Below are 16,310 nucleotides of genomic sequence, written 5' to 3' on the forward strand. Positions count from 1 at the left end.
ATGAAACATTTAATTCAAAAGAAAAACTAATTCTGGGTTTCCATCTAGAGTAAGCTGTAATTATCTAAAATAGCAATACGCACATGTGATGTATGTGTATCGACTTATGAGCTTCATTTTATACGTTAAAATGGTGAGATATACTAATTTTTCGGTTATATTCAGATTACGTTAGCTCAACCTGCTCTCAATTATCATTTCCGGCGATTTAACTGCTATAATAGCTGTAAATTATGGATGTACAGTATAATTATCAAGACCTAACGATAGGGTGAACTTGACCTGAGAGCTTGTGTCTCTACAAGCAAAGAATTAATTTGGGAGAATCTGAGGAAGGTGCGCGCCCCCGACTCCTGTGTTTAAGCCCCATCGCGGGACAAGCATGCGCGCCCCCGGATCAGCACTTTCCCAGTTCCGTCTCCTCCATTTACTGGCGAGGACTCACAATCAATAATTCAATAGTTTTGGCGTCTAAATCCTGCCCCAAACACCGATGAACACACAAACACGCCAGACTCCCGTGCCGTGCAGACTCGGTGAGGTCGGTATTAATTAATAGCTGAGGACATTGTGTTTTGCGTGGAAAAATATCGGAAGAGTAATGCGATCTGGATTCCTATAATTATAGGCTTCCCGTGTCAGGTGTTTATTAAATGTTCAATAAGAGGCGGTTAAAGATGTCAGGGAACGGATCAGGCAAATTTGTGAGTCAAGTACGGCAAGCGTTAATTAATCTTTTTTTTTTTTTTTTTTTTTTTGTGCGCAGCCTTTGGCTTTGTTTTCTAAGCTGTGGGCTGTCTGTATGTTTTTATTCACAATGTCAATCTTCAGGTCATAAAACAACAACAACAACAACAAAAAACAATGCTGGAAACATTTGCATTCAACAGAGATGGGCAGGCTGCCAAATTCAAGGGATATATCTGTATAATTTTCCTCTTAATGCTTTACTTTATTTCATCTTTTGTTGGTCTTTTAATCACTTGCAACATGTTGTGGGAAAATAATGTAAAATGGATCAAGGCCGAGTCTAATTGTGCGTTTATATCGTTGCGAGCCGGAGTGAATGGAATAATAAAAAATTAACATCTAGACTTGTTTTAACTAATTATCAGGCCTCCAGTCAGGAGGGATTCAAATTCCAGTAACAATAAGGTTTTACATTAAAATGCCTCAATGATATCCACATAGAATATACTGTATGTATTTATTAAAACGCTTCAAAACGTCATCTTTGAGATACTGAACGGCTTTGGGTCTTTTATCTGCCTGTTAACTTGTTCTGGAAATGATCAGTTCTCTTCTGAAACCCCTCTATAAGCAAACTATGAATAATGCATCGCTTTGGCAAGGGCGCTGCAACACACACACACACACACACACTCACCGAGACATAACACACATACACACACTAATGTTCCCGAGTAAACGGACCTGTCACAACTCTGATGTTATCAAAAGACTTCCACCTATAAATTATTTAAAAAATCTATTGCTCTCAAAACCTTGTCTGATTGCAACAATAACAATAATGACTGCTGTGGGTATAAAAAGTAATCGAATTAATTAGAAAAATCAAGTCATTAAAGAAACTTTGTTAATTTATTATAAGAACAAAAAAAAAAAAGTCAACTTTTTGTTAAGGTGGTTTCACGTTTCACATGTGATGGAAAAAAACAAATAAAAATAATTTTATGGTCATTCTTTCTCCCAACCCCTTTAAAAACCCCGTGCGTTTGGTGAGTTCATGTTCACTGTTATAAAAAACATCCAAAATTACATACAGAAAGCACATGATTTTTAATGCACGGGGAAATAATACAAAATGAACAAATCCCCAACGAGGCATCCATAAAGCCACTAAATCATAAAAAATAATGCATGTTTTTTTTCTTCTTCTTCTTCTTGAGTATAAACATATTTTACATGTGCCCGTACCGGTTCGCATACTGTGTTTGAGATGGTATTTGTTTATGAGATTTGCCTTCCTTTAGAAAAAAGTTTTTAAAAAGAGAAGAAAAAAAGAGGAGGGGAAGTGTGTATGGGGGGGGGGGGGTGGGGGGGAGTCGCAAATCACCTTGTAGGCTAAATATATGGACACTGGCTCATATGATGATTTTAAAAAAAACAAAAACGCTCATCTTGTTTTATAATCTCACATTTCTGGCGTGGAGTCCGTTTCACCTTCCGCCATGATAGGTCTAATCAAGGGTCAGGAAGGCCAAACTTTCAATTGAGAGGGGAGGACAGAGGATAAGAGCTGACAGGAGTGGGGGGGGGGGGGGGGGGGGGGGGGGGGGGGGGGAAGTGGGGTAGAGATGGCTCACGAACTCATGCAAACACTGCAGAGGCATTTTCAAACTGGACAAGAAACAGTGGAGGGAGAGATATTGTCCCTATTTTGACAAAGAATGTCCGCTACTTTAGCAGAGGGGTTTTGTTTTTTAGTTGTTCCTTTTTTCTTCTTTTTTTTTTCCTTTTCTTTTGAAATATTATGAGGCCAGCCTCTATGTAGAATCGAAAAGAAATCATAACAACAAGAATACAATATTTAAACAGGAAAAATTGCAGAATGGTTCGCCTTGTTTGACAAAGAATCGACCGACCCAGCTGCATCCTCCTCCTCCTCCTCCTCGTCGTCGGGGTGTCTGTCCCCGCGTCGCCGTCCACCCCGTCCGCCTCTTTAGGCTTCTGTGTAGGCTATCACGTCACAGTCTTCCTCATTGTATTTCATAAATAGCCTATATTTTATAATTATACTCGTCCTCCTTCAATGAGAAAACATAAATTACGTCCGTCGATACTTTTTCGCGCCCCCACCTCCCACTTCACTTTGTAAGCAGTTTTGGTTCAGTGTCTCCTCGTGTCCTCTCTGTCACAGTCCCAACGCCGCCGTGTGTTTTTTGGCCTTCAGTCTCAGGTCGGCGATGCTGGAGTTCTTGCTCGTGTTCTTGGCCGCAGCGGCGGCGGCCACCACTGAGGCGGCGGAGGCCGACTCCGCCGCGAGCGTCGCCAGGGGCAACCCGAAAGGCGGCGCGGGGAACATCATGTAGGGCGCGTGCGCCGCCAGGTGAGAGTGCAGGTGGTGCTGCGCGTGAGCCACGGCGCTGTCCAGCTGCAGCTGCGCCTGCACCTGAAAGGAGAAGGGCGGCACGTTGCAATGACTATCCTACGGGACGGGACGCACGGATGGGGAGGGAGAGAAGGGGGAGAACATGCGTTAACTTTGCAGTGGGATGGACGCAGGATCATTTTCACCAGAAGACTGTATTTGTGACTGCATTATTAAATCAGTGCAAGTTACCACACAAATGATCATCTGTTTACTTCTCTATGTCATTTTTCCATGTGGAGATTTTCAGATGTTTCTTTTAAATATGATGTATTGTGAAATTAATGTGGGTGTGTCTTATGGACTGTTGATGGAAATGAACTCTGAGAGGTATAAAATGGTGTTAAGTATACATGGCCCCTGCTTAATAAACTACAAAAACAAACAATTGGAAACAATTAAAAAGACAAGCATGAGCGCCATTCTATTCCAGTGGCAACACACTCACACCTCATTGTGCTTAATGATGTGCTAATTAAGAGATCAGCTGAGACTAAAAGTAATGTGAAGGACTGGTGGCTTGCATTGAGAGACATAAAAGCCCTAAATGAAAATCAGGGTTACTCCACACAGTATTAGTTTCTGAACTCTTCAGGGAAAACATGGGTACAGTTGTTTAAAAAGTAAGATGATTGTGCTTTTTTTTGTTTTGTTTTGTTTTTCTGGCATCTGCTAACTGCTTTCTAAAATTCAGAATGAATTTGACATTTCCCAACATTAATGCTCAAAATGATAATATCTCTATGTATAATTTAGTAGAAACTGTCAGAATTTTTCAGAATGAAATAAAATAAAAATGTTAACTTCACTTAAACACATACTTGTAAATAGAAAAAAAACAGAACCTGATCATTTTTCACCAGTCACATAACTTTCTGTACATATGCAGAATTTTCACCAATCAAAACTGTTCTATAAAAACTGCAATTCATTTCAAGTTGAACCCATCTAGATTTTCTAAGGGTCTCATCCTGACACCCCAAAACTCATTAAATAGCCTTTTTTTTCTTTTTTTGCATTTTTACAAATAGGCTTTCACACATTTCAAACTGTCTTTTAAAGAATCCATGTACAACGTACAACAATCTATTTTACTCTTGGAATTAGCTTAGATTTTAAACTAGGGATCTTCAAATACTTTGAAGAACTGTGAAATAGTTCTTTAGTTTTGTGGAGAAAAGGAATCAGACACATTTTCGTACAGGAGTCACACTGCGCACAACACAAACAAATGCCCTCTCACTCATTAACATGACATACGTCCAAAGGTGATAGAAGCATCCAAATTATTACTTTTATGTCTTTTGTCCTAATCTGGAACTCTTGCCCACAACAGAATGACACCCTGGGCAATGAGCCACATAAAAAAAACTACACAGTATGTAAGTACGTAATATTATGGATTGACAGCCTCCTAAGTGAGGAAACTATAGTCTAATCGACCTTCACCGCATTTGAAGCAGTTTACATTCATTAATAAAGCAATAGCACTGATCCATATGTATTTATAAAGCAGCAAGCTTATAGCTCGCATCAGAATATTCGTTCAACCCTCATCTAGAACGTAGCACTTTTGGCCCTTTGTAGCAGGGTCTGAACTCAAAGACATTTTTGCAGTATAGATTTCACCTTCAATACTGAGGACATTTCATGCAAAACTATGCGTAGCTCAGTTTATTATGAAAACAATGTGCTTACGTATGCCATTTGCAGATTATAGGCCGCAAGGAGCTTTTAATCTTTCTGTGAACTTTGAAGCAAAAGTCTCAACAATAACTGCATCACTAAAAACTATTGTCACTAAAAACTATTGTCTATGCTATTGTTTTTATGACAATCTCATGACATCGATCAAATTCTAAAACAATCATAAAAAAAAAAAAATGCAATGGTCATTGTTTCAAAAACAAGTGCAAAAGCATGAGAAAATCTGCATAGGATAAATCAGTTCCGGTATAGAAATAATATTCTGTTCACCAGCTGAAAATAAGACGCTGTCTCATGCAAAGTCTTCTAAAATGTTTTGTTTTCCTGCAGTAAAAACAGGCCCAGAGATGGTCACAAAAACAAAACATGAGAGGGATTTTTCCAATTAAGCTGTGCTGTGCTGGCACAGTGTTCTCACCAGTGAGGTAATAAGAGTTTAGCTCCCCCCACTACCCCTCAACTTCCCCTCTCACACACACACACACACACACACACACACACACACACACACACACACACACACACACACACACACACACACGCACACACACGCACACAGACACACCCACACGCACACAGACACAGACACACACAGACACATGGAAAGGGATTCTCTGCATATAGCACTAGGGCACATCCTGTGCCAAGACAGCAGGGTTGGATGTGTGGATGGTGGGGGTAGATGGGAGAAGGGGAAGGTCTGTTCTTTTTTTTTTGTTGTTTTTTTTGTTTGTTATTATTTTTTAAGACTGAAAGCTTCAAAGTTACTTGCCTGTTGGAATGGCATTCGTAAAGCCCCCACGTTGACATATGGCGCTACACGACAAGCTTCAAACTGATTCGCTGCTCCAATCAGGACTCCTGCGGAAAACACAGATGATAGTTTAATTGTGAGAGGAATAGTCAGAGCCACATAGGGCACAACACAACCCTGTACAGTGGATCTTACACTAGAGGAGAAACACCAGCGCTTTGATTCTAAAATGTCTCATTTAGAAAGGTTTATAAATGTATAAAAGTTGGAGATAACGGAGCTTTCTTTGGCAACCATAGCAACCAATGTATTTTTTTATGAAACTGCCTTGCAGAATTGAGAAAACTTCACATGTGGCTGCACAAGAGCAGTGAAAGGTATTTTAAAAAGTTGAATCTTTTTGTAACAGCATAATGCCTTGCAACTCATTTGACGTTTGTAAAGGCATTTTATCTGTTAAAGGTTTTTAATTTTTAAAAAAAGCACAAAGATTAATTTATTATATATATATATATATTTTTTTTTTTTTTTTTTTTGTGGAAAGATTAAAGTCAGAGCAGGCATTGGCATGTTGAACTTAACATTTTAGTTGAATGGTTGAGATAGCACATAGTATGTGGAAGCAGCAATACCAAAAACAGAAACAGGATCACAATATTGTGCGTGCTTTACACCATTCACACAGTAAATGAAGAAATTTGAGAGAGCATAATTAACTCGATATTTAACAAAGATGTTAGCTGTGCAATAAAATAGACTAGAATAGAATAGGTTTGCTCTCATGTGTGAGAGTTACCTTTATGTAACTGGTTCTCCTGCTTCCTGCATTTGGCTCTTCTGTTCTGGAACCAAACCTGCAGGGACAGAAATTAATTAGAGACCCGCTGATTGGCAGCTGCTTGTGAGGCCATGTGTAATTCCTCTCAAAGTGACAACAACCGCAGAAAAACAATATCCCCGAGGAGCACTGAAATATTAATGCCTCTGCTTAACCCCGGATTTTAATTGTTATACATTTAGCCTCCAACAAGAAGAAGAAAAGCAAAAGAGCGGGAGGGGCCAGAGACAGAGAGAAGAGAAGGTTTAAAAAAAAAAAAAAAAGGCTAAATGTAGTAAATCTGATGTCAAATTCATTAGGAGAATAGAATGACTCCGGTTGGAAAATGAGCAGGACTTTCTCTGGTATAATAAATAACCTTGTCAGCGATGGTTTCATCTTTCTATAGATGAGTGTCCCCGAAGAGTTGAATGGACTCTCCGATATCGAATTGCAGCAATGCTATCATGGCTTTTTTGGAGATCAGAGCAAGAGAGGGATGTTGAGCGCTCATCTCCCTTCTTTCTCTGACCGCTGAAATTAATTACCCTTATCTGCAGAAAATCCATGTCGGAGGCATGCTTAAATGTCTAATCACCGCTATAACACTTGGTGCACAAAAAAAGCGAGAGCGCGGTGGCTCACATTTCTCTCCGAAGAAATCCAGAGAACCGCCTTGGAACGCGCATTAAACGGTTTATTACTATGATAATCCGCCTTAAATACGTCGGATAAAGCCTGGGCTAAAAGAAGGCCACAATGCAACGTGTCTGCCCGCAGCCTCTGTAACACTATGCCTCGCAAACAATGAAAGCATGATTGAAATATCATATCGATCCGGCTGTCAGCTGGCTTCATTTATTGATCACAGCGCATGTCGCTCGGAAGCCTTTCTTGCGCACTAATTTATGGCTGTGATAAAAAACCCAAACGCACCGAAGTTGTTGTTGTTGTTGGTGGTGGTGGTGGAGCCCAAAATCACAATCTAAATAATATGTGGTATGAAAAGATGTCATACTCATATGGAGATTAAAAAAATAAAAAAAGACAGAGAGATGGAGGCGAAAGCTGGTTTCAAATTGGGTTGAAAATAATACATAATTTATGCAAATCCCTCGAGCTGTGCTCCTTGTCCGGGACACAATGCGTCTTATTTTGGGGGGGGTGGGGGGGGGGGGATTCCAGTTTAGGGCTTGGGGAGCCCCGCAAAAAACTGGTTTGAACTTCTTCTCTTTTTTAAAAAAGGATGTAGTAGAGAGTGAGTTTGGGCCCGTCTATGATAAATATTCAAAGAAAGAAAAAAACAACCGTATTCCTCCAAAGAACTTGTTAATGCATAGCAGTTGTGAAAATGTATATTATTGCTATGAAACAGAGTGGGGGGGAAAAGTTGCCTTCGTGTTTATCCTCTCCCCCTGATCGTCTTACACAGGACATGTCTGAGAACCCCCTCCCCTCCCCTCCACACCTTTCAGATCTCCCACCACTCATACTGGGTTTCTGCACAGATGGTCTATCCCTATGAAAATCCACTGACTTAGTAACACATATCTTAAATGCAAAAAAAAAAACACTGTGGGCGTATTGTTTACTGTGCAATTTGGATAATAAAGATTAGATGAACAGTGGTGAAGCAAATAAGGACTAATTGAGACAAGTACTTTTTAAAAAATAAATAAATAAAATACTAAAAGAGAGAGAGAGAGAGTGCATTTTGGGGCATTATCTTCACTTCTTTATGTAATCTGTTAAAGTACTGGAGGCACTATTGGTTTTGCTGTGCGAATTTTCACAAATCAAGGCCAAGCAGAGCAGTTCTGCACCTACACAGCATAATAATAATAATAATAATAATAATAATAATAATAATAATAATAATAATAATAATAATAATAATAATAATATCCAACGAAACATGTTCATATCCTGAAGCTTTATCATGGAAAAATATAAGGATGAACAGACAAAAAAATGTTAGAATTATTCCCCTGTTCCCCTGATAATGTTAAAAAGTGAAGCTTATTATTATTATTATTATTATTATTATTATTATTATTATTATTATTATTATTATTATTATTATTATTATGTATTCATTTATTTTCCTTCTGAACCGTGCCTTACCTGCACTCGGGCCTCTGACAGTCCCAGTCTCTGGCTCAGCTCCTCCCGCATGAAGGCGTCCGGGTAGTGGGTTTCGTCGAAGAGCCGCTCCAGCTCGTTGAGCTGCTCCAACGTGAAGTTAGTCCGACTTCTCCTTTGCTTGATTTTTGTTTGCGTTTCATCCTCGATGGGCTTCGAGTCCTCTTTCCGCTCCTTCACGTCCGTGGTGCCTGCGAGAATAGCAGGGGGAGATGAGGGGGGCGGGGAGGACCGCGATCAGCATCGTGCACGACAGAACCTCCCCAGTGGATAGTTTCGTTTCTTTCTTTTTTTCTTCTTTTTTTTTAAAATTAAAAACTGAAATAAAAATAAAAAGGATTTACTTCACCGGATGGCACGGAGTTTGTCTCGAATCTGAGCTCGTTTTTTTAAATAATTTTATTTAAAAAGAAAGAAATAATGACATCCTCCTTCATGGAGGGAAAACAAAGCTCGTAGAACGCAGCGTGTGTAAAAATGTCAACACAAAATAGGATTGCGTAAAAAAAAATGAAATAAAATAAAAAATAAAAAAAACGAGTGAGAGAGCAAAGAGAAGAAAAGGCTTGCCCTCTAATATCACACAGCTATCAGACCTCGGATGTTTTGTCGGGCTACATAAAGCTCTTTAATTATTAACCGCTTATAAATATGCAGCGCCGTGCCTACTGTTGGGTGTCTGATACATGCTTGTCGCGGTTCCGCTTTTAACCACGCTGCCCATGACGAACAGATGTCACTTTTACAAGCCTCCCAACTCTAAGATATCTTGTCCAGCATGTTGTCACAGAACACGGGAGAGGAAATAGCCTGCACGTAAACGCCACATGCAATATGGAGCAAAGCTATTGGAATATATGTCTGGATAAACGTAACGCTTGCTTTTCAGAGCATGACTTCATTTAGTTTAGAATATTTACATATTTGATTTTATTCATTTTTATTTAATTCTTCTTATTATTATTTTTTTTTGATATATTATTTAACAGAGTTTTACTTTAATGTAGGAGAAACCATGACAAAAATGTTTCTTCCATCTGGAGTTACAAGCCTGTTTTCAGATATTTATGATGTGATTTGTCTCGAAAATCTATATTTGTGACGTTTTGTTTTGTTTTTTAGCTGAGACGCGGTTTACTATATGCATAGGAAAAAAATGCGCTTAAATGAAACAGACATAATGAACGATTCTTGAGGAAACTCACTCTCGGTAGCTTTTATCTTGTCGCCTGAAATGAAGAAGGCCAGAAGATATCGTTTTTGGAAATAAACATCAATTTGCCTGTGATATTTTCACGCGAGTAAATTGAGTCCTTTCATACATATTTTTTTTAGATCTGCCTCGATCATCAGCAAGAATCCCTTTTTGTCTTTAGAAAAGTGCAACGAAATTGCATGACTTTTACATGCAATCACGCTTTTCTCCGGTTTTGTGAAGCTGTGTGATTTGAAACTTGTCCAAATGAACTTCAGCAAACCTCTTAAAAATCTGAAAAAGATCGACATGCGTAACAAAAATAGACTAGTTTCGGAGTAGTTGTTGCCATTGGGTAAGCTAATATGAGTGACATATGTCAGCAAATAAAGTAAAACTACTTTCGCCTTTTCCATTTAACAACATTTGTTGTTATTGATTAAAAACGTTTTAACTTTTTTTTTTTTTGTCCGGCCTTTTTTTCGATTCCCCCCCCCTCCCCTCTTCGTAAAGCGGACACAGCGCGCAGAGCCCTTACCGTCCATGAGTTTGGGACTCCCCGCGTCCCTGATCCTCTCCGACCCGAGCATGTCCGTCTCCCTGCCCGGCGAGAGAGCCACGTTCCGGGCGACCGCGGCCGCCTCCTCTCGGCTCCCGGGCTCCGCGGATAAAGACTCCCGGCTCCCTGCTCGCGCCGCCCCGGTCTCCAACACCTCCCTGTAGGTTATCACTTCCTTCTTCTCCTTCACTTTCTGATCGAAGGACTTGGATACGAAAGCGGTGAGCTCTTCCATCACTGCTTCCTCTCCTCTTGGAAAAAACACCATACACTCACTCCCTCTCTCACACACACTCTCCCCCTTCGCTGCTTAAGACATCAATGGTGTGGCTCGTTGAAAATGATACGAGATGATGCAAGCCAAACTGTGGATGAAGGTGGAAAAAAAAATATATATATATATATATCTTCTCAGCCAATTCCTCCTCCTTTGGTATAGCGGAGTTAGGGAACCTGCTGGTGATCCTCTATTGAAGTCACAGTATTTATACTTTACGGCGCCTTGCCCCCTTGATCCGTGCAAATTACCTCCCCTCAGGATGCCGGGATGAGCCCCCCCTTCCTTTTCAATGATATGGGAGGAAAAAAAAACGAGAGGGAGAGAGAGAGAGAGAGAGAGAGAGGAGTAAAAACATTAAGCAGCACCGCCGCTATTGGCCATTAATCCAAGATTGACAAGAAGGACTAATTAATTTAATTACGCGCTCATTCGCCGCTATTGTCCTGAGTTAGTTTTTTAAACACCCGGGAGATGGTCATGGATCTCTCTCTCTCTCTCTCTCTCTCTCTCTCTCTCTCTCTCTCTCTCTCTCTCTCTCTCTCTCTCTCTCTCTCTCTCTCTCTCTCTCTCTCTCTCTGCAGGGGTGTGGCTTAAAAAAAAATCCGAAAAATGACAAGTAGTGAGGGAAGCACACGGATGAGATGAGGAGTTCTTCCTCACTGTATATCTCTGTGATCTGCGGGCGAGAGGGAAAATAAGACGCACAAGGATGACACGGAGTGGAGAGAGGTGAGAGCGGAGCAGCAGCGCTCCGAGCTCCAGATCAAGGGAACGCATCCCCAAAACTTTGGCCTGAGGCCTTGCCATTGTTTCGCCTTTAGATTAATAAATGTGACGCTAAAATTATTATTATTATTATTATTATTATTATTATTATTATTATTATTATTATTATTATTATTATTATTGAAAAAAGCATTACGTGCGTTTCTCACCAGTAATTATGCGCTGCACACTGTCATCATTAACCAGTTTATATCGCTTAATATTAATCCTCACTGGGCCATTTTAAGCCATTAGGGTGTTAAACAGCAAATAAACGCTTAATTATAGCCCAGTGGCTTCTTATACGATATGTTGCCATTGGGCTCGCTAATTAAAGTTTCTATCCCCCCTGCTTTTTTTTTTTTTTTTACCCCTCCCTCCTCTTCCTGCTGAAATAAATGTCTACGTTTAAGAATACACAAAAATAACGGCTTGTGGTATAAATGCGATAGCAATTTATACCATATATATATATATATATATATATATATATATATATATATATATATATATATATATATATATATATATATATATATATATATATATATATATATGAAATGGGATACAGCTGGATTTTGAAAAGCTTTGGGTTGAGTATGAATGTGCAAAATTACGCATGTTTATTGATAATCTATAAAAAGCCCCATTTCCACACGCAGAGCCCGAACAAGTCTCCTAATTAATTATTAACGGCGCTTCTACTCGGACCGTAGGCATTAATTACTATTAATCCCGCCGCATCAGAAAGCATGGAAGCATTCAGATAACGTTAAACAGATTCTTTTATCTATTTGCAGTGCGCACTCCGATTACTTTGTTTCTCAGCAGCTATTTACAGCCCGTGCGCGCTGTTGATCCATCAGTCGGTGTACAATATTAGTCGTTTCACCTTCAGCTCCGGTGTGTGTTTTAAAACTTCATCCGAGTAATTAATTATTCTACTTTACTGCAAATTGCCCGTGCGCTCTGTCTGACCTTGCAGTTTAGACTGAGTGTTGTTATTATCTGAGCGGATGAGCTCGCGTTAACGCTCGCTGACATTTTTCAGATAAATATGCATTTCTTAAGATATTGGTAGAGTGGAGCCAGATCAAAAAGACAATACTAGAAGCTCGGAGCGCTAGTGCATACATATATTTCTTTGAAATGTTTTCAGTCTGAAACTGAAGACGAAAAATCTGCACACATGGTAAAACAAGCAAAACAAACCAAATAAATAAATGAATTCCTTTTTACGCGTTTTTATATAAAAGTTTCAGGATAACTAAACTATTCAGTTTGCTTACGCAGAGATATTTCAAGTTAAAGGTTGCCTGTTATCACGTTACATAAAAGCAGTGCAGCCAAATAGACAAGTAAAGTAAGCAGCTGCTATTGGCCTCCAAACCAACAGGTGGCCCCCAAGAGCAGGGACGTTGTCTCACTGATCATGATTACAAAGGCATTTGTTTCTGCACAAACAAAATTATTCTACATATTTAAAATTATATGTAAGTCAGTATGGTCACATTTTTTTTTGATTAAAATATTTTGCTGCTCAATAGACTAGGATTTATTCTATTTTTACGCAATTTTTATAGCTAGCAGGTTTTTAGAAGAGTTGGTGTAAAGGTGCTGATTTTATAAGATGAAGACTCCAGCAACACTTTAAGTGCTAAGAAACACCGTTATTAGCAATCCAGCACATTTCGATTTGTGAGCTTTATCAGATTAGTGTTTTGAAATGCAAGCCAAAATGCATTAGTCTACTAAAGTTGTTTCTTAGCACTTCAGATATCACTGGAATCTTAGAATTATCAGATTTTTGACTCTCCCCATGAATCTTGAGAGTCAATGAAGTTGGTCCAGAAAGTTTGGCGTTTCTGGGTTTCAGATTTTACACATTTTAAAAATGAACTAGCTGTTGTATTACTCTTTAAACACAAGCTTGCTTTTCCACACTTTTTAGAAGCAGTCTGTTTGTACATATATCAGAATTAGGCTATAAGTGTATGCGTTTTAGAAGTAGTCTAGTGTTTTTTGTTTTTGTTTTTTATTTTACTGTTTCTGGAGTAGTCTATTAGCTTTTTTGTTGAAACTTGTCTTTGGGTTTACTTTTTTGTGTTTTAGAAAACATTTGCACCCCCCCCCCTCCCCCCAAAAAAGAAAAAGGTTGCTGCTTAATTATGACTTTCAGCTGAGTTAAATTATTTTGTTTATTTACAAACAGATATATCAAATTAAATTTTTGAAGAAGAATGGAAAAACACAACATAAAGCTGAACCTACAATCAAGTTGCATGCAATCCAATTTGTAGAGCCAGTTCAAGGCATATGGAAACTAATAGCTCCAAAGTAGCAAGGGACCCCAGAGAGAACTCCATTTGACACATAAGTAAAATTGATTTTCTGCACTGGGAATACAGTGATACAAAAAAATGAGGATTTGTTGTGCAAATCATCATTTAACAAATCATAATTTAACATTTTTATATGTAAATTAGTTTTATAGTGATTTATGACTTTATGCTTTTTAAACATATACTGGCAGATTTTATTTATTTATTTTTACATGCTACAATACTTTGAACAAAGTATAAAGACAATCTATTTACAACTGTGTCCAGTTGTAAAAAATTATTGGCTTTCCCAGAAATTTTCTGGATTATTTTATATTTTTATTTTTGACCAGGGAGAAGATTGGGGATAATTTGAAACCAGTAGTCAATAGCAAACATTTGCTTTGAAAAAGAACCACAACAAAGACATTGAAGCATTTTGACAACACACATGTAAGACGGATTTAATTTAAAAATATATTTTTCAAAATCACCTTTTAAAAAAAAATTAACAAAAAACTACTGCTGCTGGAGTAAAAAACAAAACAAAACAATAACAACATTATATATTTATATAAACCAAACAATGAACATTAAAATACATAAAACGCTTCAATCGATTGTTTTGTGTTCAACTCTTAATTCCTGAATTCGATCGATGTTTCCGTGCTTGATGAGTAGAGCCTAGTAAGCAGTGCGTCGCTCCAGTCGTGGGGAATTCAATGGTGTAAAAGAGAGGAGCGAGACGTTCACTATCAGGTTTCTATCTGTTTTACTTCACTGAACTTTAATGTACAGCTGAGCTACTGAAATGACACGCAAATAAACCGACACGAAGGTTAAATACTTTTCTTAAAACGCTGTGTTTTGAAGTTATGTATTTTAGCTAGTTTGGTTAGCACAGTTAGCCTGCTTGTAGCCTCAATACAAATCAATGAGACGTATGAATCACACAGGTTTTATTGCATTATGGCACTACAGAGTCGTTGCTGCTTAATCAATGACATATTTGACACACATACCTCCTTTCTGAATGCGGTCGTTACTGAGTGACAATGTTAAATGAGCTCTAAATGAGCCGAGTCAATGTAAACATTGAGTTTGACAGCTGATCTTCCATGTTTAACGTAGTATTTTTTTCACCGCATCTCAACGCTGCTGTTATCCCAGCTGACCCGTAGCCAGCATGGGTCGGCGCTCCTCTGACAGCGAGGATGACAGTCGGAGCCGGAGGAAAAGAAAACAGCGTCGCCGTTCTTCGTCCTCCTCGTCTTCCTCCTCTTCTGGGAGCCGGGTGAGGAGTAGCCGCAGCAGGAGATCCACTCGTAGGAGCCGTTCTCGCTCCAAAGACAGAAGGTGAGATAGCAGGGATGGAGACTGTGCCATACAGCAGTGGTCTTAAGGAAGATACTTTAAGATTCTTATGCAGGCGGTTGCTTTGGTGCTGATTCTGCTCATGGACCTCGATTAAAAAATAAAAGCAATCATACTAACCTCTCTAAGTCTTGGTTTTTATCAGTCTCTGTTGCAGAGGCTGATAAAATCAGTGGATCCATTCATCCAGTGATATGAAAAGTGTAACTTTCGTATTGTACAATGGTTTGAAGCTTAAAAGCTGGTTTCCCGTAATAACTGGCTAAAGATGTTTGCCTTTCCAGAAGCAGGAAATACATTTTTTTTGGCCATTACCGTCTGTTCATACAGAATAGCATACAATTCTATTATTTTCAAGTAATTCACCCATAATGCCGAGACAGCTGTAATAACACATATTTACTCAGCTTGACATAAAGTTGCACAGTCTCTTATCTTTGAAGTAAGTTAATAAAGAAATGTAATTCATCAAATATAGCCATACAATGAAAATATTACCTCAAGTATGGATTGTTGGCATTAGTACGATTTATGATCCTCTAGTCCACACTGACATAATCCTGCATACACCTTATTTTTAAGATATCCCAGTTCAGTTCCAAATTAACAAATCTCCAAACCATACACAGGTTTGATTATTGAGGACCACTTCACTTTGAACATAAGATAAACTCACATATTTATATAACTGGTGTTTCCTTGATCAGCCATATCTAATGATCAACAAGTCAGGGTCAGCCAAATTCTGAAATGTACTTTATGTAATTTGATGTTGTTCCTCATTGTTACATTAATCAATATAAAAAAAAATCCCGCCTCTTACATTTATGTAGCAAAAATGTAGATAATCATAAAGACGCATAATGTAAATAAAGTCAAAGTCAATTTAAATTTTGTTGGAATAAGCCTAATTTCTAGACTTGTATGCTCAGTGTTTTTAGCTCTCGATTCTTAATACATTTTATAAATTTCCGTCACATAAGTATCTATTTTGTTGTGTCCTATTATTAACAGTGGTGGTCTGCAGAACTCCTAAGTTAAGCAATGAGTTCGGTTTTCAGTTCTGCTCAAGTTTCTGAACTGTATGTGGTTTCATTCTTATTTTCATTAATGCCACCATCCTGTCTCATAAGTATGCATCACTTTAAGCAACTTAAGTCTTCATTGTCTCAATTCAACCTATCACGTCATGAAGGACAAGTGCTAAGCATGACTCTCAGTGCTATAAATTCATCTCCTATAGTCTTTAGATGGGTTCAACATTACTCTTGTTGTCTAACAAGT

At 38.6% G+C, this 16,310-nt stretch overlaps 2 protein-coding genes across 4 annotated transcripts in view; one reads left to right on the forward strand and one right to left on the reverse strand.

Annotated features, from left to right (window-relative positions):
* Window positions 1-1,583: 1,583 nt before the first annotated feature.
* On the reverse strand, window positions 1,584-11,052 carry shox2 (shox homeobox 2). 2 transcript variants are annotated; one of them, XM_081614755.1, is made up of 5 exons: window positions 10,266-11,052; window positions 8,515-8,723; window positions 6,370-6,427; window positions 5,592-5,680; window positions 1,584-3,133 (listed from the first exon to the last, which is right to left on the reverse strand). In XM_081614755.1, exons 1-5 carry the CDS (start codon window positions 10,552-10,554, stop codon window positions 2,876-2,878), a joined length of 903 nt encoding a protein of 300 aa, XP_081470881.1. In that variant the 5' UTR covers window positions 10,555-11,052; the 3' UTR covers window positions 1,584-2,875. The 2 variants fall into 2 exon arrangements, with proteins under 2 accessions (XP_081470881.1, XP_081470880.1); XM_081614754.1 differs by having other exon boundaries at window positions 1,584-3,169; window positions 10,266-11,051.
* Window positions 11,053-14,282: 3,230 nt separating this feature from the next.
* The window catches only part of rsrc1 (arginine/serine-rich coiled-coil 1), a 142,467-nt gene continuing 140,439 nt past the window's right edge, over window positions 14,283-16,310 (forward strand). The window contains exons 1-2 of one of the 2 annotated variants that reach the window (XM_081614507.1): window positions 14,283-14,411; window positions 14,823-15,008. In XM_081614507.1, coding sequence (XP_081470633.1) covers window positions 14,839-15,008 — 170 coding nt within the window. In that variant the 5' untranslated portion in view covers window positions 14,283-14,411; window positions 14,823-14,838. Of the gene's footprint in view, window positions 14,412-14,783; window positions 15,009-16,310 lie in introns of both variants that reach the window. The other variant, XM_081614508.1, reaches the window with a different exon arrangement.

Source organism: Poecilia reticulata, chromosome 13 (genome assembly GCF_904066995.2).
Source record: "Poecilia reticulata chromosome 13, P_reticulata-male-v2, whole genome shotgun sequence".
Lineage (NCBI taxonomy): Eukaryota > Metazoa > Chordata > Actinopteri > Cyprinodontiformes > Poeciliidae > Poecilia > Poecilia reticulata.

Bases quoted from the DNA above. Each gene is read 5' to 3' on its own strand.
- shox2 (XM_081614754.1), bottom strand. From the start codon at position 10,554: ATGGTGTTTTTTCCAAGAGGAGAGGAAGCAGTGATGGAAGAGCTCACC. The intron at 8,724-10,265 runs GTAAGGGCTCTG...CTATTCTCGCAG, and splicing joins GAGTCCCAAACTCATGGACG to GCACCACGGACGTGAAGGAG. The intron at 3,170-5,591 runs GCAAGTAACTTT...CCCGTCCCGTAG, and splicing joins TACGAATGCCATTCCAACAG to GATAGTCATTGCAACGTGCC.